The 23559-nt window shown below is 34.0% G+C and overlaps 1 protein-coding gene across 1 annotated transcript; it reads left to right on the top strand.

Annotated features, from left to right (window-relative positions):
• Positions 1-5470: 5470 nt before the first annotated feature.
• LOC109049932 (phosphate-regulating neutral endopeptidase PHEX-like) lies at positions 5471-20462 on the top strand. The gene is given in 23 exon segments (XM_042752120.1): positions 5471-5649; positions 5778-6123; positions 11748-11804; positions 12051-12212; positions 12293-12376; positions 13436-13662; positions 13782-13850; positions 13955-14068; positions 14181-14264; positions 15055-15197; positions 15399-15492; positions 15589-15717; positions 16732-16833; positions 16925-17002; positions 17125-17228; positions 17313-17371; positions 18137-18191; positions 18291-18358; positions 18452-18582; positions 18684-18749; positions 19205-19309; positions 19749-19825; positions 19919-20462. Coding segments are annotated over 22 exon segments (2235 nt in total). The 5' UTR covers positions 5471-5649; positions 5778-5999; the 3' UTR covers positions 20022-20462.
• Positions 20463-23559: the final 3097 nt, after the last annotated feature.

Below are 23559 nucleotides of genomic sequence, written 5' to 3'. Positions count from 1 at the left end.
AAGTGACTAAAATCTAGGGCCTCAATAAGATTTTTAAAATGTTCTTGAAAGAAATCTTTTATGCTTACCAAGGCTGCATTTATTTGGTCGATATCATATTGTGAAATGTAATTGAGATTTGCTGTTTACTGTTTACTTTTCAGGTCCATCTGTAATTGACTGTTTCCACTTGAAAGTGATGCTACAGCAACCTTTTTTGAGCCATGAGTAACATTAAAGCTGCCACAGTACATCAAGCTATCATTTTTATATCTTTCAGTGCTTCAACAAGAGGGGAAGATGACCAGTGAACAATCACTTACATATCAGCCTGTTCCTCTTATGAGAGTTATCAATATAGCACATGAGTCATATGGTGGGTTTTTTCAGCCCTGTGGATTATAACATTATTCCAGCATTATTCCATAAGCATTTCAAGTTTTTTCTTCAATGCCATAAACTCTTCTAGTACCATAATGGTAAAACTTTCTTTGCAAAAGAATACAATTCAAAATAGTAACCGATAAGATACAGGTGCATCTCAATAAAAAATGTAGTGGAAAAGTTCATTTCAGTAATTCAACTCAAATTGTGAAACTTGTGTATTAAATAAATTCAGTGCACACAGACTGAAGTAGTTTAAGTCTTTTCCACGACATTCTAATTTATTGAGATGCACCTGTATAATCAACATCTGTGTTATCAGTCTTCAGGGTGAGAGACCAGATGTGGCTTTTTGTCACTTCAGGAAGCCTCTCCCTGATGATCTGTCAAGGGTCTAATTATGAATGTCGGTGTGAAAGAGGTTTACAAAGTGAGAGTTTCATCACACAAAAACAGGAGCTCTATCTCCTTTAACCCATCTGAAGTGATGTGTGATTTAGTGACTGCAGGATGCACATAGCAGCGTGACGTCACTCAGGAACATGTTTTACGCACTCATTCAGAAATAAGGACAGAATGTTTCAGTCTGAACAATCAATAAAAGCCTTTTTCTGGGGAATGTTTTTTTTTTTTTAAAAGGGTCCTTTAACCACTGAATTTATTTGATCTCTTTCCGGTATAATTCATGGGAGTGGCGTGCTGTGTAATTCTAATGTCAGTTAGGAATGAGTCCCAGGTGATGAGGCCAGGCGATAAGAAAATGGTCTATGCTTTGTTGATACATTCCACATTCATCTCATTTTGTTATCTGCAGCTTATAGTGTTTACTTTTATGGAAAATAGAGATTTTCCAAGCAATGTTAAAAAAAAAAAAATTGGTTTACAAATCCACAGTGCTGCAGCAAAATTAAGACCACATTAATGCCAGTTTTATTTTGGTATAATTTATATACTAGTATAAATGTTATTAAGGGGGTCATATGATGCTGCTAAAAAGAACATTATTTTGTGTATTTGGTGTAATGAAATGTGTTTATGTGGTTTAAGGTTCAAAATAACACATTATTTTCCACATAATGTACATTATTGTTTCTCCTCTATGCCCCGCCTTCTGAAACGCATCGTTTTTTACAAAGCTCATCGATCTGAAAAGCAAGGTGTGCTCTGATTGGCCAGCTATCCAGTATGTTGTGATTGGCCAAATGTTTCAAGCATCTGAAGGAAATGTTACGCCCCTAAACATATACTGTTATGGTGTGTCACGGTCAGAAAACCGGCGTGACAGGACAAAAACATTAAAACCCATTACAAACGAAGCATTTGTTGCATCCAGTGGGAACATAATTACTGATTATAATGACTTCTACTGTCTTTTTACAAGTTGCGTTGCATATCATGCTGCGTAAACATAAAGCCATGTCTGCATTTGTGATCGAAGAAACTACAAACAACAAGCGCTACTTTTCACTGCTCAAAATTCGCGTTTGAATCAACAGTGGCAAATCCTTTACATATGTAAACCTACTTACATAACGTGAGTCAGAAGCACCAGACTGTCCTTGCAAAGAGTGAGGAATGGCCCAAGGCTTGAGTGAGCGGCAGCCAGTGGCTATAACGAGGAACAGTCTGCGGATTCAACGAAGGAGCGGCCGGTGGTTGCGGCAACCACATGTGATGACCCCAGGCTGGACTCGACTTCGTCCACGGTGAAAGCCGAACCGGTGATCCACAGCCCGAAGCTGATGTATTTCCTCAGCGACCAGCACGGATCAGCTCTAGGCATGACGAAGCGGATATTGTGCTCTTTTGGAAGGCCAAACAAAGTAGTTTCACTTTCACAATGAAACACACAGCTTCTCCATGAAATGGCGCCGGCCGCAACAGTGAGAATAAAAGCCTTCTTTCTTTGCGTGAACATCTGGGTGGCGTTATGCAAATCTTCCCACATAGTGACGTAGAGATGTGGGGGGTGTTAGAACGAGCTGTTTCAGGGGAGCGTGGACGAGTCTTAACTTTTATAAAGAATATCTCTTTGGATTTGAGACTTTAGTCTTTGCAAATTTACAGATCTTCTTTATGCACCAAGAGATTGTAACACTCCTAAGAGAAAGGAAAAATTTAAATCGCATCATATGACCCCTTTACTATTTGTAGCTTTAGTTTTCATATATATTTATTTGTAATTTTATGTGCTTTTGTCATTTTTATTAGTTCTTTTATATTACCATTTAGGTTTCATTTTAATTCAGATTACATTTTTATTGATTTCCAGTAAATGTATTGCTTCAAATTTGCCAAGGCAAGATTACTCCTTTTCATTTAAGATTTAGTTAAGCTTTTCATGTAATATTTTTATAGACGATTAGGGCCAAGAAATAATAAAAAAACTTGACATTAAAGTCATTAAATTTCAAGAAAAAAATCTAAATAAAATTTTGAGAATAAACTAATTAAATTACGAGAAAAAACTCATTACATTTTGAGAAAAAAACTCATTAAATTTCAAGAAAAAAGTCAAAATAAAATTTTGAGAATAAAAGAGAAAATTTGTTAAATTTCAAGAAAAAAAATGTAAATTTTGAAAAAAATAAATCTAAATAAAATGTTGAGAATAAACGTAAATTACGAGAAAAATAATAATTACATTTCGAGAAAAAGATGAAATAAAATGTTGAGAATAAAATTGTTAAATTATGAGGAAAAAGACGTTACATTTCGATAAAAAAGGTAATTTAATATTGAGGGGAAAAAAACATTTTGAGAAAAAAGTCTAAATAAAATGTTGAGAATAAACTCATTAAATTATGAGAAAAAAAAGTAGTTAAATTTTGAGAAAACAAAAAACGACATTTTGAGAAAAAAAGTGTAAATAAAATGTTGAGAATAAACTTGTTAAATTGCAAGAAAAAATCTAATTAAAATGTGGAGAGTAAACACATTCGTGTCAGGTTCATTTCATCTCATTGGATAGTATCAAACAGCACCTGCAGTGGCATTGGTTGGAGAGTAATGCACATGGATGTAGCATATGAGATTTCAAAAAGGGTTCGAAACTCCTTGTCGAACTCGCTTTTCTTCCTTTTCTCGTCACATATCACATTGGAAAAGTGGAAACCAACTGCCTAATAAGTGTTTAATAATAATGTATTAACTGGATAGGTTTAGAGTTACTACAGTTAATCCATTGTAAATATTAATTTGTGGATTAAAAATCATTCTAACTGGATTGTTAATGTACAGTTCTTCTCCTGTTTTCTGCGTCAGTGTTGTTAAGAATGGCAGTGCTGTTCCATCTGCCTTTAAACTAGTATAAATTATTAGTGGCTTAGATATGTGACCCAAAGCTTATATTTTATATATAAAACAAGCAATCATCTTAAAGGAAATTTTCTCTGTCATTGGTTCAATTTTCATTAACAGTTTGAAAAATTGAAAACTGAAAATCTTTTTTGTGACAAATGTTCATTCATGGTACTAATAGATATAGGTGTTAGCTGTATCTGTTCTGTTATTTGTATTTCAGTTGTCTAATCTCTCAAAAACATATTTGTTTGAGGTGGGAAGGGTCGGGGAAATGGTCCTTGTAACTGTGTCCTTCCTCTGTGGGAAAATGTACATTTTATCCAATTGTCATAACATGCAATATGCATCATTGTCAATAAAATCTAAATATAATAGAGGTTGAAGCAAATCCTCAGATGATCTCACACCCACAGACAGGATCTTGACCATTACTTTTGTGTGATGTGTCAAAGTGATTTGATATTCGAGGCTTCAAATTGGCTCATCTGCTGATGGGATTAGGTTTTACTTTCCCTTTACATGTAAACTGTTTATTCATTTTAGTACATGCATCATCTGTTGGACAAATGCTCCTGGAGTGTGACGTCCCTCAGAGACACACTGGAGAAATGACAAGATCAGGTCTTCCCATTTGCACATTCCAAATGGTTATTCACTCCTGCTGCTAACAGCTGTGAAACTTCAACCCTTTTGACATCTTTCTGACTCAAGACATATGGAAAGCTCCCCTCCATTAACTAAACAAGATAGAAGTCCTGTCATCTCCTGATGGCTCAGCAAGTGCATGTATTTCTTATCAGAAGATAAGATGAAGAATTCTTTGGGGAAACTTGGCAGACATTGGATGTCTACAGGAATCTCCACCGTCTGTTTGTTCAAATTGATTAAGGAAATACTTGCATTTACCCATACGTAGAAGTACAGTGTTACTATGATGCTAACATGGTACTTAAAGTTATAACATGAACAAAGTATTACAATGCAGTGTTATTTTAGTATGCTTTTATATTATTTTGTTATTATATTAGAATTAATTTTGTATATTCTGTTGTAATTTTAATTAAAGTTCCAGGAATTTTGTTGTGCTTGACATTTTTATTAGCTTTTTTTTTTTAAATATTTATATAGTTTTATATATTTAATATAAACACATTTTTAATATATTATTAATATTTTAATTAATGTTATATTAGTTGATTATAATATAGATTTAATATTCTAAATACTCATTATATGTAATATTTATATTCAAAATACATTTCAGAATTTAATTTAACTTGACAAATGTATATAATTTGTTTATTTTATAGCTAAAATTTTATTTAATTAAATACATGGAAAAAAAACATTTAATGATGTTTCAGGCTATTCAAATTGTGATCCTGTCTTTGAAAATCGTCACATACTTCCGAAAAATTCTTTTTTTTAATTTAATTTAATTTTTTTTTTTTATCATAAGGAGCATCTCAAGTCAGCAGTTAAACTGATAAATAAACATTGATGTATTTGTTAGTGATAAGATCAGACCACAAACACATATTTATGATAAAACAGGGCTCCTAACTCTCAAGTATTTAGGATGAGACTCATGCAGTTCACACTATTTACATGCTCTTGTGCCACATTTCCATTTTCATGTCCACACAGCCCAGATAAAATGATCAGATTTATTAGATAAAACTTTGTCTAGGAAACTCTGTATGTACAGCAGATTGTGTCCTGGCACAGACACATCATCATCATCACACTGTGTATGTTCCTCATTCTATTTTATGTTGCGGGACATTCTAAGAATAAACAGGGAAGTGGTTACATTTAACCATAGGGCTCATCATCTCAAACTTAGTGTTGAGTGGGCAGGTGCAAGGACTCAGAAAACACACACCTTGCGCATAAACACAGACTATATAGAGGTAGATCCACATATACACACACACATCCAGTCATCCCGCCCTTCCTGCAGGACGCCACATAATTACTCCTGTAAGTAAGGTGCTCCAGTTGGCACTAAGGAAAATAATTCCTCCTACTCTTGGATCTCCTAACACTCTCCTTCACCCTCTTTCCCCTCCCTTTTTGCCTATTCTCTTCTCTCCTATTCTCTCTCTTAGTCTGGGATACTCTTTGGCAAGTAGAGCATGACTCTTCATGCTGTGCATCTGCCACTGATCTGAGACCTGTGAAGAGAGACACCTCGACAGGGCCCCAGTAGGACCACAGACCTAGGATCAGGACTTAAAGCGCATATCTACAGGCCAGGCAGGGTGAAAACCGGGTGAGAGAGACAGAGGGAGTAGTAGAAAGAGAGAGAACGCACTCAACTCAGTGGTAGTATGGAAATGGAGAGGCTGGGGAGAGAAGGATCCAAAGCGAGCGCGGGCCCCAACACTCTCCTGAAAGCCGCACTAGCAGTGTGTGTGTTTGTCTGCATTGCACTATTGATAGCTGTCATCACGGGTGAGTAAATTGCATGCACAATTACCTACTCGCTACTAATTTTATATTGCACATTCAATTTAACTAGATATATATATAGATAGATATTTGTGCTCTAAGGTCAGTTGAACTGTGTTCAGATGTGTGTTTGTGTGTGAGATTATTTTTGGAGCGTATTCTGTTACACACACCGCGTATTTTTGAAGGCTGTAATTAGCACAGTAAGTATACGAGCTCTGGTTAGAAAACATGTATATGTGTCTTTAAAGTTTTGAGGCTAGAAGGCTGTGAGTGTGATTTTTTGTGGCGTTTGGGAATGTGGGTGCTTATGTTTAGCAAAAAGTGTGTTTTAAAGTGATAGTTTACCTAAAAATTCTAATTCTGTCATTAAGTCATCCAACCCTGTTTCCATCCTGTATAACTTGTATGGAAGTAATTGTAATTACTTGTATGGTAATTGTGGTGTTTTTTCTTACAATTCTGGAATTTTTGTAATTCTGTTTTTATGGCTCATTTATAATTGTTTTTTTTCTCAGAATTGTGAGATATAAAAAAAAAACTGAATTGTTAGACATTAACTTGCAATTACAAGAAAAAAATATGAGTTTTGTGAAGACTGATTGACAGGCGATCTGACCAATCATAACACTGAATCCACTATCTTGTCCAACAAGCAAATCAGACAGGAGAGAGTAGATTAACTTTGGTTGACTTAAACTTGACAAATGGTGTGTATTGACATCTTTCTGCGGTTGAAATAAAATATGTTCTGATGTTCATTCATGTTCATTTTGTGCTTTAAGTAAATATGAAAAGACAATCGGTTCACGTGTGCTGTTTGAACTGAGGTGCTACAGTGGACTGTCACAGCACATTAAAGAGCCACAAAACAGTATGATTGCTTTCATTTCTTACAAAATGATCAAATTTAAAAAGCTGAGACCTTGTTTCTAATCAGAAGTAACCTGATATGTCTTGTCTGTCAGCTTGTTGTCAGTTTCCTCTTTCCTCCTCAATGTATTTTTCACTGTGTGAGAACGTGTAGTGTGAAAGTGCACTGCTTGACGGAGATAGCAACAGTAACTAAGGAGGGTGGGTTTTTTGAGAAAAGTCAATTCTGGTAAGAAATGTCAGATTTATAAGATAAAAAGTCACAAATCCCTTTTTTTGGAATTGAGATAAGCTGAAGTCAGAATTATATATATAATATATATAATATATATATATATAATATATATTATATATATATATATATATATATCAAAATACATTAATTCCATAGACTTGATTTCTTATGTGAAACGATATATAAAAGATATTTTATAGAGTGTTCATGCTGCTCTTTTTTCTCAAAATGAAAACATGTAATGACCAGGGGATGTTAAACTCCAATAAGCACCATACAAATGCCCCTTACAATTTGTTGAATGACATTAGGGTGAGTAAATGAAGGCAGATTTTTCATATTTGGGTGAACTGTCAATTAAGAGTGCTGAAATGATGTGAATGGGTCTCGTGGAACCTGTACGAGTGTGTGTGGATGTATTTTGGTGTACATAAGGGTTTTCTGGGTGTTGTACAGTAGAGACAGCAAATAAATAATGCACTTCTTATTGTTCTCAGTTGTTGAGGGCTGCCTGCATATTTAAGGTGAGACTAGAGTGTAATTATACTCATTTCTGTCTGTACATATTCCAGTCACACACACGCGGCTGTGTCTGCTGCTTGTGGGGATAATGAGGCTCAGTCCCACAGGGCTGGGTGCTGGATCCTGCTGTGGTCATCTGCTGTCCAGTTGTGGACTGAACCATAAACAAAGGCCTTTAAAAACAATGCTTGTCCGATTTCACAACATACATACAGTTTGTTCTCAGTCAAACTCACTGAAACAAATTCACACAGTTTCACCGACCTCTGCATGGAGAGTTTGCGCAGATCAGGTTTCAATGCGCTGAAGCAGATATTGCAAAAATGTATTTGTTATTTTGCTCCATTAATTCAATTTACTGCAGGATCTATGCACACTGTATTTGGATGCAATATTGAATTACACGCCATTGTGTAACCAGATTTCTGAATTTACACCATTTTATGACAAATGTGAAGAAACTGGATCGTTCACATCCTAATCAGTGAAGATGTATACATTGCAAGCAGTGCATACAAATGAATATAGTTCTTAGAGTTCTTAGGCAAACAAAAATTAAATTAAATTAAATTAAATTAAATTAAATTAAATTAAATTACAAAAATAATTATTTGTAATTTTTTAATTGAATTTAATTTTAAATTCCATGTACATGACACAATGAAATCATAGTGTTATTTTAGTATTACTAAGATACTATTGTAGTTTTTTATATATTTAATTTTTTGTACTTTTTTATTATTAGTTTTTTTATTTTAATTTTATTTTAAATATTTAGTTATTTTGTTGTGTTTTGTCGATTTTATCTTTAATTTGTATATAGTTTATATAATTATTTATGTCAGTTTTGTTTACTTTGGTACATCACATGAAAATGAAAAATATTGCTTTGTCAACTAGCTAAAATTAGTATTTTTTAAAATAAATATTTTATTTTATTTTCCAATTATGAAAATGCTGTTGTTATTGTTATTATTATCATGGTTTTAGTTTTAATTATCTATAATAACCCTAAATTAAACTAGATGTATACATTGCAACAGTGCATCTACACAGGAATATAGTCCTTATATGGGGAAAAACAACTTAAATTAAATTAAATTAAATTCTGTAAAAAGCTAATTGTATTAAATGCAAAAAAAGCAAGTAATAAATATTATTTATATATTAAATATAATGTTTCTTTAATATTTTGTGATTCAATTTAATATGGTGGATGCATACATACAGCTAAGAAAATGTCATTCAAAAGTAATTAACTTTTTTTTTTTTTTTTTTTTTTTTTAGAAAATTACCTAGTTAGCTGCTTTTTAAGGGCATTATATTGTAACATGTTACTTTCCCCCAGCCCTGTTTGTAGATGTTTGGAAGTGTAGTAGAGCATGCACTTTTTTTGTCCTGTGACATCCAGAGCATGGACAGCTAAAGGCTGAGCGCAGTGGGATCTGAATCTCTATGTGTGTGTGTGTGTGTGTGTGTGTGTGTGTGTGTGTGTGTGTGTGTGTGTGTGTGTGTGTGTGTGTGTGTGTGCTCGTAATGCAATGTTTGGCAGTCATTTCAGGGCATAGCTGTCTTGATCGGTCTGCTTGACAGTTTGTTTGTTTTTCTCTGCCCCTATAGTTTCACACAAAGCAAGCAATGATGACTTCTGCCTCACCCCACATTGTATCGAAGCAGGTAAACTTATATCATAAAGCCATGCAGATATAAATTCTAGAATATCATATTTACTTTTTTACAACTTGGGCCAGTAGGCAACCACCTACAGCAGCAATTCCCTTAACTGCACTCACTCACTCTTACTTTGAACATAATAAGCAGGTGTTATCATTCAGAGAAAACCTCTCCCTCAGTTGGAACACTGTGTTTACGTCTCTGAGGATTACTGAAGGCCGAATCGCGTGTTTGCTGATGTGTACTAGCTCTAGGCCGGTTCCATCCTTGAGTCAAGATTACGATCAGTCAGTAGAACCATGTGATGATTTCTTTTCTCAAAATGAAAACATGTAATTGACCAGGGATGTTAAACTACCAATAAGCACCTACAAATGGCCCTTACAATTTGTTGTTGAATGACATGGTGAGTAAATGAAGGCAGATTTTTTCATATTTGGGTAAAACTGTCAATTAGAGTGCTGAAATGATGTGAATGGTCGTCGTGGAACCTGTACGTGGGTGTGTGTGGATGTATTTTGGTGTACATAAGGGTTTTCTGGGTGTTGTACAGTAGAGACAGCAAATAAATGATGCACTTCTGGTATGGTTCTCAGCTGTTGAGGGCTGCCTGCATATTTAAGGTGAGACTAGAGTGTAATTATACTTCATTTCTGTTTGTACATATTCCAGTCACACACACGCGTCTGTGTCTGCTGCTTGTGGGGGATAATGAGGCTCAGTCCCACAGGGCTGGGTGCTGGATCCTGCTGTGGTCATCTGCTGTCCAGTTGGTGGACTGAACCATAAACAAAGGCCCTTTTAAAAAACAATGCTTGTCCGATTTCACAACATACATACAGTTTGTTCTCAGTCAAACTCACTGAAACAAATCACACAGTTTCACCGACCTCTGCATGGAAGAGTTTGTGCAGATCAGGTTTCAAGCGCTGAAGCAGATATTGCAAAAATGTCTTTGTATTTTGCTCCATTAATTCAATTTACTGCAGGATCTATGCCACACTGTATTTGGATGCAATATGAATTACAACGCCACTTGTGTAACCAGATTTCTGAATTTACACATTTTTATGACGAAATGTGAAGAAACGTGGATCGTTCACGATCCTAATCAGTGAAGATGTATACATTGCAAGCAGGGCATACAATGAATATAGTTCTTAGAGTTCTTAGGCAAACAACAAACTGTTAAATTAAATAAAATTAAATTCACAATTAAATTAAATTAAATTAAAAAAATTAAATTAAATTAAATTAAATTAAATTAAATTAAATTAAATTACAAAAATAATTATTTGTAATTTTTTAATTGAATTTAATTTTAAATTCCATGTACATGACACAATGAAATCATAGTGTTATTTTAGTATTACTAGATACTATTGTATAGTTTTTTATATATTTAATTTTTTGTACTTTTTTTATTAGTAGTTTTTTTTGCCACGGATTTTATGGAGTTATTCTTAAATATTTAGTTATTTGTTTGTGTTTTGTCGATTTTATCTTTAATTGTATATAGTTTATATAATATTTCTGTCAGTTTTGTTACTTTGGTACATCACATGAAAATGAAAATATGCCTTTGTCAACTAGCTAAATTAGTATTTTTTTAAAAATAAATATTTTATTTTATTTCCAATTATGAAAATGCTGTTGTTATTGTTATTATATCAATGGTTTTAGTTGTAATTATCTATAATAACCCTAAATAAAACTAGATGTATACATTGCAACAGTGCATCCTACACAGGGATATAGTTCTTATATGGGGAAAAACAACTTAAATTAAATTAAATTCTGTAAAAAGCTAATTGTATTAAATGCAAAAAAGCAAGCAGTAATAAATATTATTTATATATTAAATATAATGTTTTCTTTAATATTTTGTGATTCAATTTAATATGGTGGACCTGCATACATACAGCTATGGAAAAATGTCAGTTAGCAAAAGTAAAGTAATTAACTTTTTTTTTTTTTAAAGAAATTAGACATAGTTAGCTGCTTTTTAAGGGAGATTATATTGTAACATGTTACTTCCCCCAGCCCTGTTTGTAGATGTTTGGAAGTGTAGTAGAGCATGCACTGTTTTTGTCCTGTGACATCCAGAGCATGGACAGCTAAAGGCTGAGCGCAGTGGGATCTGAATCTCTATGTGTGTGTGTGTGTGTGTGTGTGTGTGGTGTGTGTGTGGGTGGTGTGTGTGTGTGTGTGTGTGTGGTGTGTGCTCGTAATGCAATGTTTGGCAGTCATTTTCAGGGGCATAGAGCTGTCTTGATCGGTTGCCATGGTGATACAGTTTGTTTGTTTTTCTCTGCCCCTATAGTGTCACACAAAGCAAGCAATGATGACTTCTGCCTCACCCCACATTGTATCGAAGCAGGTAAACTTATATATTAAAGCCATGCAGATATAAATTCTAGAATATCATATTTACTTTTTTACAACTTGGGCCAGTAGGCAACCACCTACAGCAGCAATTCCCTTAACTGCACTCACTCACTCTTACTTTGAACATAATAAGCAGGTGTTATCATTCAGAGAAACCTCTCCTCAGTTGGAACACTGTGTTTACGTCTCTGAGATTACTGTAATGCTGAATCTGTGTTTGCTGATGTGTCTTCTCTAGCCGGTTCCATCTTGAGTAAGATAGATCAGTCAGTAGAACCATGTGATGATTTCTACCAGTACGCATGTGGTGGCTGGCTCCGGGACAACCCCATTCCAGAAGACTCATCCAGCTATGGGATTTACCCATGGCTCAGACAGAATGTAGACCTCAAGCTGAAAGGTGCACAATCCACATGATTCTGACCGAAATAAACCTTTGGCCCAAATAAGGTGATTTAATATTGAATCTTTGTGGCACAGAGTTGTTAGAGCAGCCCATCGGAGGAGATGACATAGAGGCAGTGAAGAAGGCCAAAGTCCTCTACGTGTCCTGCATGAATGAAAGTAAGAACTGAAGTTGTTATTGATTATTTGTGGTAAGGATATCTCAGATCTGATGTCTATCTATCTATCATATACTATCTATCTTACTTACTATCTATCTATCACTATCTATCTATCTATAAATCTAACATTCTATCTATCTATCTATCTATCTGTCTGTCTGTCTGTCTGTCTGTCTGTCTGTCTGTCTATCTCTCTCTCTCTCTCTCTCTTTCTCTCTCTCTCTATAAAGTATGTCTGCAAAACCAAAACTGACAAAACTAGTTCTGTCTTAATTAATTAATAATTATTACATCAAACATTTTATTATTATTATCAAATTGTATTTGAATTTGAATGAATTTTTTTATGTTTAAGAGTTTCATATACTGAGTTTTTTAATTTTATCAGTTTAAGTTTTTATTTTTGAATGAAATTAATTTCTTTCAAAAAAAATAAAAAATTACTTACCCCAAACTTTTGAATGGTAGTGTATATTGTTACAAAAGATTTCTATTTTAAATAAATACTGCTCTTTTTTACATTTAATTCATGAAAGAATCATAAACAGCATCACTTAAGCATATTAATGATTTCTGAAGGACTCAAGACTGGAGAAATGGGATAAAAACTGAGCTTTGCATTACAGAAATAAATAATTTTTTAAAAGTATATTAATATACAAACCCATTTTTTTAACTTGCAATAATATTTCACAATATTATTATTTTTCCTGTATATTTGATCAAACAAATGCAGCCTTGATTAGCATAAGAAACGTCTTTAAAAACATAAAAATCTTACTTATCCCAAACTTTTGAACGACAGTGTATATATATTATTTTTAATGTTTTTAAACAATAAATGGCATCAGAGAACTTTGAATAAGCAAATATGCTGTTAACTTGTTCTTAATATATAATTAATATTAATTGACAATCTCAGGGGGAAATTCAATGAAATGTTTTAGAGCTTCAGTTGACTTAAAAGTTTAGGAATCCCTGCTTTACTAATGTAAGCATCTGCCAAGTGAATAAATGCTATTTCTTCATCACTCCCTTCCTCCCTCTATCCTGACAGCTGCTCTGGAGATTGTGGATGCAAAACCTCTGCTGAAGAATCTAAAGCTGAAGGAATTCCGCTGGCCGGTCTTAGGCAATGCCTTGGGCTCTTCCTCGCGGTGGGTGGAGTCTCAGTTTAACTTGCTGGAGACACTGGCGCAGATACGCAGTCAGCACAGCAAGTCTGTCCTTATTCGGCTTTATGTCTCTCCTGATGACAAGAACTCAAACCAGTACATCATCAAGGTGAGACCTGGCTACATGTGTTTAGGCTCAAACAATGTCGTGAGTTTGCGGCGGGGCTACCTGTTTGTCCAAACAAAAAAAAATTGAGGGAAGGATGAAAACTCCATTTCTTTTTCTAGCTGGATCAGGCCTCTTTGTCACTGTCATCCAGAGAAGATTACATCACCAACACAACTGAGGCACAAATGGTACATCGGTATATCTGTCAACCTATATATCATTACACACTGTCACAGTCACCCCTGCTTATTTCTCAGCATTCCCAAACTTTTCTTTTCATGCCTCTCTGCAGTACCGAGAAGCTCTTTTAAGGTTGATGGTTGATGTTTCTGTCATGCTGGGAGCCAATGACTGTGCTGAGGCTCAGATGAAACCAGTACTTGACTTTGAAATCAAACTTGCAAAGGTGAGCACCAAAACACTGGAGAAACCAAATTCCTTTAGAGCACTGGCATTGAGAAAGAAAACACTGCTGTCAAGGTCCTTGATGCTTCAATGGACTGTGTGCTCTTCTGTAGATTGTGATCCCCTACGAGAACCGCACCAGTGAGAACATGTACAACAAGTACAGCTTGAACAAACTGCAGCGCACTGTTCCAGATGTAAGTACATTATTATTCACATAAATGTATATTACGTGCTATGATATACACACACATTTACTTGGTAGTAAATAAATATATGAGCCAGTTGAACAAAAAGGATGCTGAGTTAATTGCGTTAATCATTTTTAAAATGTTAAACAGCAATTATTAATCACATAACAAAAACTACTGTACAATTCCATTTAATAAGCATTTGACACTTGAATGCCCCACTGCTGCCTTTTTAGAAAAATTCTTCTTTTAGGTAACACTTTGAACTCTAGTCCAATTAGTTATGCATTAGGTATCATAAACTAACAGTGACTGTCTCTTCTTTTCTCAAAATTGTGAGTTTTTAATCTCACTTTTTTTTCTTTTCAGAATTGTGACTATAAATTGCAGTTGCAAGTTTGAAACTCATCAGTTTACATCTTGCAATTCAGTTTTTAAATAAAAAAGGTAATTGCAAAAAAAAAAAAAAATTCTCACAATTCAGACTTTTTTACATCTTACAATTAACAAAAATATCAGAATTGTGAGATATAAACTCATAATTGCAAGAAAAGTCAGAAATGTACATAAAATGTTTTTGCAATTACCTTTTTATTTTTTTTATTTTTATTTTTTTTATTTTTTTTCAAGACTGGTGGTGGAAACAAGCATCCATACAAAACATAGCTATTGTTATATATATATATATATATATATATATATATATCTATATATATATATATATATATATATATATATATATACATACACATATATATTATCTGTTTATTTACTATTGTTTTTTTTTCTTTTGCAGTTTAACTGGCTGAGTTTTGTCAGAGCAGTGATTGACACTGAGCTATACCCAGACCTGAAAATCTCCTCTTCAGAGCAGGTGATTGTACGTGTGCCAAAATTATTTTAAGGACTCTTCAAACTCATCAACGCCACAGAGACCAGGTATCCAGACAGCTTTTAAAAATATTAAAACCTCATTAAAACCTACATCAGAGCCCTGAGGCTCTGCCTCTGTTGGTCTGGACAATGTCACTTGTGTGATCACTGTGTGTCCTAGCTGTTTATTACCTGCTCTGCTCAATAATAGAGTCAAGATTACTCTTTAATTCATCTGCTCCAATTCTTTTTCCACCCTCGCCCCAGGACAGTTGCCAATTATGTCATATGGAGATCAGTTTTTTCCAGAATCACCACCTTGAGTCGACGCTTTCTCTACAGATACCTGGACTTTGCTCGGGTTAGTGAACAACAACCTCATTGTAACTCTCCAAAAATCTTTGGATAAAAATGGATTTGCTGCGGTTTACAATATTAAATATCCGTCTCTTCTCAGGTTACCACAGGGACCACCTCTCTGACCCCTCGCTGGGACAAGTGTGTGAATTATGTAGAAAACACACTCATCTATGCCACCGGTAGACTCTTTGTCGATAAGCATTTCCAAGAGGATAAGAAACACATGGTACGACTTATAATAAGCAAAACTATTCATATATATTTACATTTAGTCATTTAGCAGACGCTTTTATCCAAAGGGACTTACAAATGAGGACAATGGAAGCAATCAAAAGAGCAATGATACACAAGTGCTAGAATAAGTCTCAGTTAGCTTAACGCAGTACACGTAGCATATGTGTACTATATAACGTATATATATATGTATATTATAATAAGTCTCAGTTAGCTTAACGCAGTACACGTAGCATATGTGTACTATATAACGTATATATATTCAAATGATAAATCCCTATTAATTGCATTCAAATAAAAATTTTTTTGTTTACATAATATATGTGTGTGTGCTATGTATTTTGGATGTGATTAATATGGATTAATCATTTGACAGCTTTTGGATGTGATTAATATGGATTAATCATTTGACAGCACTATATACTATTATAGGTTTTGTTAATAGTTATATTATATATATATATATTAAGCTTTAGCATGCAGTAATAAATAACATTTGAATTATATTAAAATAGAAAAACAGTTATATTAATATTTCACAATATTTCTATTTTTGCTGTGTCTTAATACACAAGTTATGCGAAACTATTCATATAAATATATGCATTGCTTCAGCTTGCAATAAAAGGAATAAATAACATATAACATATGTGACAGCACTTAACATTAACATATGCTACTGTTCAAAAGTTTGGGGTTGTTAAGATTTTTAATACCAAGGTTGCATTTACTTGATTAAAATATGGTAAAAACAGTAATATTGTGCAACATTATTACAAATTAAAATAATTAGTTCTATTTGAATCTATTTTTAAAAAGTGAAATTTATTCCTGTAATGGCAAAGCTGAATTTTTTTTTAGCAACCAATACTCTAGTATTCGGTGTGATTGATTTCATTTCTGTCCCCATCTAGTGGAACTAATCCTGAATAACAGCATTTTACTGTAAAACTGATAACATGCTGTTGAATGCTTCTCTGATGAATGTCTTTCAACTTTTATGAAGATGGAGGAATTGATAAATGGTATCCGATGGGCATTTATTGACATGCTTGAGAAGCAGAATGACTGGATGGATAAAGAAACAAAGAGAAAAGCAACAGAAAAGGTGATTTCCAGTGTATTTGTGACAGCTATGAATACACAGCATCAATGAAACTGCTCTTTTTCACATCGTTACTGTCAATATCTCACGTTAGGCTCATGCAGTCTTGGCGAAAGTGGGTTACCCAGACTTCATCTTAAATGACACTTATATTAATGAGGACATCAAACAAGTATGTTTGCAAGCTATCGAGATTTAGTTCATTCTATTGATTTTGTTATTCAATTTAACTGTTTTGTGTTTGGCAGATATCAGTGCAACTCAAAGTCATTAAGGTTTTATGTTTATGCACAGTTGGCGTTCACTGAGACAGATTACTTTGGGAATGTCATGCAGACCCTGAAGTTCATAGCTCAGTCTGACATCGGCTGGCTGAGGAAAACAGTCCCACGCACAGAGTAAGTTGTCAGTATTTTCAAAGCCTGTTAAAATGAGACGAATCTGCCTTTGAACATGATGAAACATCACTTTTTTCCCCTCAGGTGGTTCACAAACCCAACAACAGTAAATGCATTTTACAGCTCGTCTACAAACCAGATCAGTGAGTAATGATTTTCAGTTCATTAATAAATAAAGAGCTCTATTAAATACTTGGTTTTGATTGGTTAATTACAGTGATTGTAATATTTTCCTATTTTTCTATAAAAAGTATATAGACTTTTGCCTTAAAAAATATTAAGACCTGAAATATTTTTTTGAAAGAAATTAAAACTTTTATTTAGCAAGGATGCAATAAATTAAATAAATAAATAAATAAATAGTGTTCTTTTGAACTTTTAAATTATTATAGAATATATTAAGAAGCACAACAGTTTTCAATATTGATAATAATAATAATAAATGTTACTTGAGCACCGATCAGCATATTAGAATGATTTCTGAAAATTCAGCTTTGTCATCACAGGAATGAATTACATTTGAAAATATATAAAAATATAGTATACAGAACACTGTTATTTTTAATTGTAAAAATACAAAATATTGCTTGTTTTATTCTATTTTTGACCTAAATGTAGCCTTGATGATCATAAAATACTTGAATACATTTGTGCTGGTGTATATTTTGCTACCCTCATACACAATTTGGTGTTCATATCAGCCTCAGTAACAATGTTTTACTTTTAAAAGTGCATTACTAATAAGGATAAATGATATCCAGTATAATAATAATAAAAAAAAAACATTTCTGGTTTGGTATCTATCAAGTGTTATAGTAGTGTGTTCTCTGTTTTAGATGTTTGATGTGTTTAGATATACTGTATCACATTCTTTTATTTGGTGGCTAATTGCACCGTCTTCTACCCAGGATTCCCTGCGGGAGAACTTCAGAAGCCATTTTTCTGGGGACTTGACTACCCTCGGTGAGACATAGTCACTCTTTTGATTTATGTTTCATAGTATGCTTGAGATTATGTGGATTTCTAGCAATAAATAATTCATAAAATGTGTTCTTGTGTCAGATCCTTGAGCTATGGAGCGATCGGAGTAATTGTGGGGCATGAATTGACCCATGGCTTTGATAACAATGGTGAGGCCATTTGATTTATAATGAGTCTCAACACGTGTTGCCATGGTGACAGCTGATTCTTAAGGACATCTGTGTTTATCTGTGTTCATCTAGGCAGAAAATATGACAAAGATGGGAACCTGGACCAATGGTGGAGCAACTCCTCAATCACCCGCTTCACTGAAAAAACACAATGCATGATTGACCAGTACAACAGATACCACTGGAAAGAGGCGGGACTAAATGTACAGTAGGCACCAGCCTTTTAATGCATTCCTGTTTGAACATGCCATCAAAATGTAGCATAGCTTCCAATCTAATACTTAATACCCACAATCCCCTCTCAGTCAAGGGGAAGAGGACTCTGGCAGAGAACATTGCTGACAATGGAGGGATAAGAGAATCTTTCAGGGTATTACAGCATTTTTCACTATAATTATCCTAAAGTGACCTGAATCTGATTTACCGTCAACTCAGTAAGTCTCATTCCAAGCTTTGATGGATCACAAAAAGGGAAATTTGAAGAATATATTACAATTTGTTGTTGATTTGTGTACACATCATTCAGGTTGCTAATTCGATCAATTGATGCATAGAAAAATGTGGCTCAAAACTATGATTCATTCACAAACTGGACATTGGTATCTTATTAATTTCATCATATTTTAATGGTTTTTCTTCTTTTTTGAAGCTTGAAAGCACTGTTTTAACTGCACAGCAAGAAATGTCAATTCCCCAGTTTGTGTTTCATAGATGAAAGAAATTTTGGAATGAAATGAGTTTTTTTTTTTTTTTTAACTTAGCAATTCCTTTAATAGTGTGTCTGCTTTGGTGTATATATTTATGTACATGTGAACTTGTCTGCAGGCGTATAGGAGATGGATTGAAAAAGAGAGAGCAGGAGTCGAGGAGCCTCTCCTGCCTGGTGTGGGTCTGACCAACAACCAGCTGTTTTTCCTCAGTTATGCTCATGTCAGTATTCTGCATTTCACACATAAATATTTAGGCTTAAATGACAGATGTCACAAACATTATATTTTATTCTTAAAAATTAGAATGGGTTGAAAAACTGTAGTTATATGGCTTACTATACTATAAGTAATAAGGCTTTTTTTGTCATTTTAGGGGTTGCATGTGTATCCTAAATAGCATGCAAGATTAGAATTAACATTTTATGACATGGTAGTTTTAGTACACGCTCAAAAGTATGCACTTTGTCGTTACTATCAAAGTGAATACTTCAAATAAATATTATTTGCAAATGTACTTTAGACAAAACACTCCAGGTAAATAGGGTAAAAATTTAACTCATAGATATGACCATACTTCCCAAGCTGATTGATTCCATTATGGAATTCTTGCTTTAAATGGGACTCTGTTGATTTGTTGTGCATATATTGTAATTTGCTAGGTTCGCTGTAATGCCTACAGAACAGAAGCAGCACGTGATCAGATCCAGAGTGGAGCTCACAGCCCTCCTAAATATAGGTGCAATGCATTAATATATACACAGCTCATTTACATCTATTTTGCATCCCTTATCCTTCAGTGTCACTGACTTTCCTCTTGTTACTATGATGAGGTTATCGGGGCGATGAGCAACTATGAAGAGTTCCGTAAAGCGTTTAACTGCCCTGAGTCGTCAGTCATGAACAGGGGGGCAGAGTCCTGTCGAGTGTGGTAATGAAAAAGAGGACCCTGTGAAGATTTCAATCACAGCACAACCCAAACCTCCTTATTTTGTTCCATTCACTGGTTTCTTATAGAAAACAGCGGTTACTAACACTGAACCCTGGGGCTGTGCTGACCACTGAGTGCCTGGCCCTCTTTCAGCCACTGGAACACTGTAGAAAATACTACAGTGCCTACAAACCTGAGCGCTTTCAGCCAGATCTGCGTTTTACTGTCTGACCTCAATTAAAATGTGCAAATGCCAAACGGACCATCAAAATTCCCTTGAGGCCTTCCTTTGGTTCATCACTGTTTTTTACGCAAACAAATTAGGTCGCACTGTTGCTTTAAGAGTGCTTTAAATTATTATTGTCATTTTCAGTGTTGTTGATAACAATTAACATTGTCAATTTATTTTATTGAAAACGTAATTAAATAATTATTGTTTTCCTGAGGTTTTCAAATTGTTCTTGTGCATTTTTCTTTGTAGAAAAACCAATCTATTTTGGTGTATTTTACATGGTAAAGTCATGATGAAACTTTGCTTCAGTAGTACTGTATGCCGTACAAACCGAGTATAATGAAATTACGAAAAGTAGAAAACATAGCGTGTGGATTTTTGTAGACTGGCATACGTCAGCACAGAGAAGTCAACTGTTTTCACTGGAAAGATTAATAATTTATTGTTCAATTTTGATTAAAATCACAAGGTCAAAAAAATTAAGTAAAATAAACACAGTCATTCACAATATGATCTATAAAATGCATTTACAAAAAAAGACAAGGTGAATTTTAATTTCATGTTTAAAGCTGAAGTAATTTATGCAAATAGAAATATTTTTATATATACCATTTCCTGTCTGTTAAAATAATATTTATTTATTAATTCGGCCATGTAATACGCAGCATAATATACAGGCCGCCAGTCATTATACTTTCGCAGAATAAAAACAGACAGGGTGATCAGGTCAATTATCCCTTGTCTCTACATATTTTGCTGGGATAAGAGATTTTACTATTTTAATAAAAATAAAAAAAATATATATATATCTTCAATAACTTTGAATGTTTAAAGTTAAAATGCCTTGATGTATTTGTTTCATACAAACATGCCAATTTTTGCTTCAAAAGATGTTAATTGATGGACTGGAGTCGTGTGGATTACTTGTGGATTATTGTGGTTTTCATCAGCTAATCCTGATGGCACCCATACACTTCAAAGGATCCATTGGTGAGCAAGTGATGTAATACTACATTTCTCCAAATCTGTTTTGATGAAGCAACAAATTAATTTACATTTTGGATGTATTGAGTTTGAGTAAGTTTTCAGCAAACTGTAATTTTTGGGTGAACTGTTCCTTTAAGGGTGTAGGGAGAGGAAATCAATGCAAATGTTCTTTTTCATTTTTCACATGACCAATTAGGAAACAAGTATGAATAACAGTCTAATCAAGCACAGGAGGAAATTGGATGAATGAAAAATGGAACCAGCCCTGTTGGACATAAACTCAGAACATGAATTAAGCACACACACATACACACACTGCAGCAGTCCAATAATGCAGATAGGATGTGAACCAAAATCAATTGCTTTGACCTCCATTTAAGCAGAAATAACAGAAGAAGTCTTGTGGGGACAAAACGGTGGAACACAGAATTTCATTGAATGGAGTACTAAAAAGGAAAGGTCTAAAAATAGCCCAGAGCTCCTGAGGAGATGCATCCGTCAGTCTGTGTGTAGTAGTGTTTGCTGTCATTCTGAGGAGCTGGGAGAAAGAGAGTGACAAAGTATAATGGGTTCAAATGTCCAGGGGGCCAAATCTTCATTCTGCCCAGAGGAAACTGGAGATGAAAGAGAGAGAGAAAGCTGGAGGTGGCGAGAGTGAGTTTTATAGAACAATGCCAGAGGCGGCCAGTTCATCCACTGAAGCATAAGGCTTGTGAATGTGAAAACACAAGTGTGCCCAGCAGTGTCACATGCTATACTTCATCTTAAATGATCTTAACCAACATTTCTTATATATATAAATATTATGTACGGAGTTTTTAATGAACCCATTTATTGAAACTACATGAAATAAAAAATAAATAAAAATAAAATACATAAAATGAAAAACAATTGTTTTCCTGAGGTTTTAAAAACTATATATATATATATATATATATATATATATATATATATATATATATATATATATATATATATATATGTGTGTGTGTGTGTGTAAATTTAATATTTGAATATGCATTAAAGTAGTAAATTAATATCATTCAATTAATTATATATATATATATATATATATATATATTATATATATATATATATATATATATATATATATATATATATAAATTCTTACAAAAATAAATGAATAGAGGAATGTGTTTTTTTTTTTTTTACATATAAATTGCTAGTAAATTTCACAATTCATTTCAAAGAAACAGCAAGCAACATGAATTAAACATGAAATTTTGAAGTCCCATTATCCATTATTTTACTATTGTTTGATGAAGAAATCGTTTAAACAAGGCTCCTCAGATGATTTAGAGCTCACAAATCTGTTATAATGAAAAATAAAGACAGCACCTCAATTAACAGTTTCCTTCGCTTCTCTTGGTCTATCTCTCGCTCTCCCCCTCACTCCAGCTGTCTTTGAGACAAGGACAATAACATAATTATGTGCATTTATGAATACTGTTCCTATGGTAATACAGTGCCCTATGAGTGCACTGGAACCTGAAGAGTTTGTAGAGGGTCTGCACTGTTTGTGAGAGAGCAAGAACATAAATACATCATCAGGGCATGCATCATACCGATCACATTCTCTCCCCTTAATGCACTACAACTGATGGCTTGAGCTAATGAGGACGCAGGACAATCTCAGGGCTAAAAGAGCAATAATCAATTCAGTGGTTAATAGGCCCATCAATCTTTAAAAGATCACACCCATAGTGAATTAAAAGCCGATTCCATTAACTTATCCTTTGTCTTTGAGTACTACAATCGCTGCTGTAGATATTGTAGGCAATTACAGTACCAGATTTTGTGTCTGCAAGAGAAATACAGTACATACAAAGAAAGTTAAAACACGTTGAGTGTTTTCATAGGTTGTCCACTAGAGGGAGATTTAAGCATGTTTGTGTGTTTACAGGCCTATATTTTCTTTGTCTTGCACCCTATTTGTATGTTTGCAACTTTAAACAGACACATTAGATGTTGCATTGGTTGGCAGGTAGTTTATACAAATAAAAATAGCTACTCGTGCTTTGCTTTTGCTGATCTTGCCTGTTGAGGTAAGATAGGTTCACTTTGGTCTGTTCTCTGGAGTTCAATTACGTTGGGCTTGCGTGGCATCCTGATAGCCCTGAGCGGCACGCAGAGATAGAAACATGGGTACTAAGAGCTTTTAGCTCTTTTTTTATACTGAAAGCATTATACACAGCTGGATGAGCCTGGAGTGCACAGAACTTTTTAAACACCCAGACCTGAGCATACACTGTCTGTTTACTCAATCACTATATGTGAATTAACTATCTATCTATCTATCTAT

This window comes from Cyprinus carpio, chromosome B24 (genome assembly GCF_018340385.1).
Source record: "Cyprinus carpio isolate SPL01 chromosome B24, ASM1834038v1, whole genome shotgun sequence".
In the NCBI taxonomy this organism is placed as follows: Eukaryota; Metazoa; Chordata; class Actinopteri; order Cypriniformes; family Cyprinidae; genus Cyprinus; species Cyprinus carpio.
Note: the sequence above shows the minus strand (reverse complement) of the source record. Positions and strands in the feature narration are given on the sequence as shown.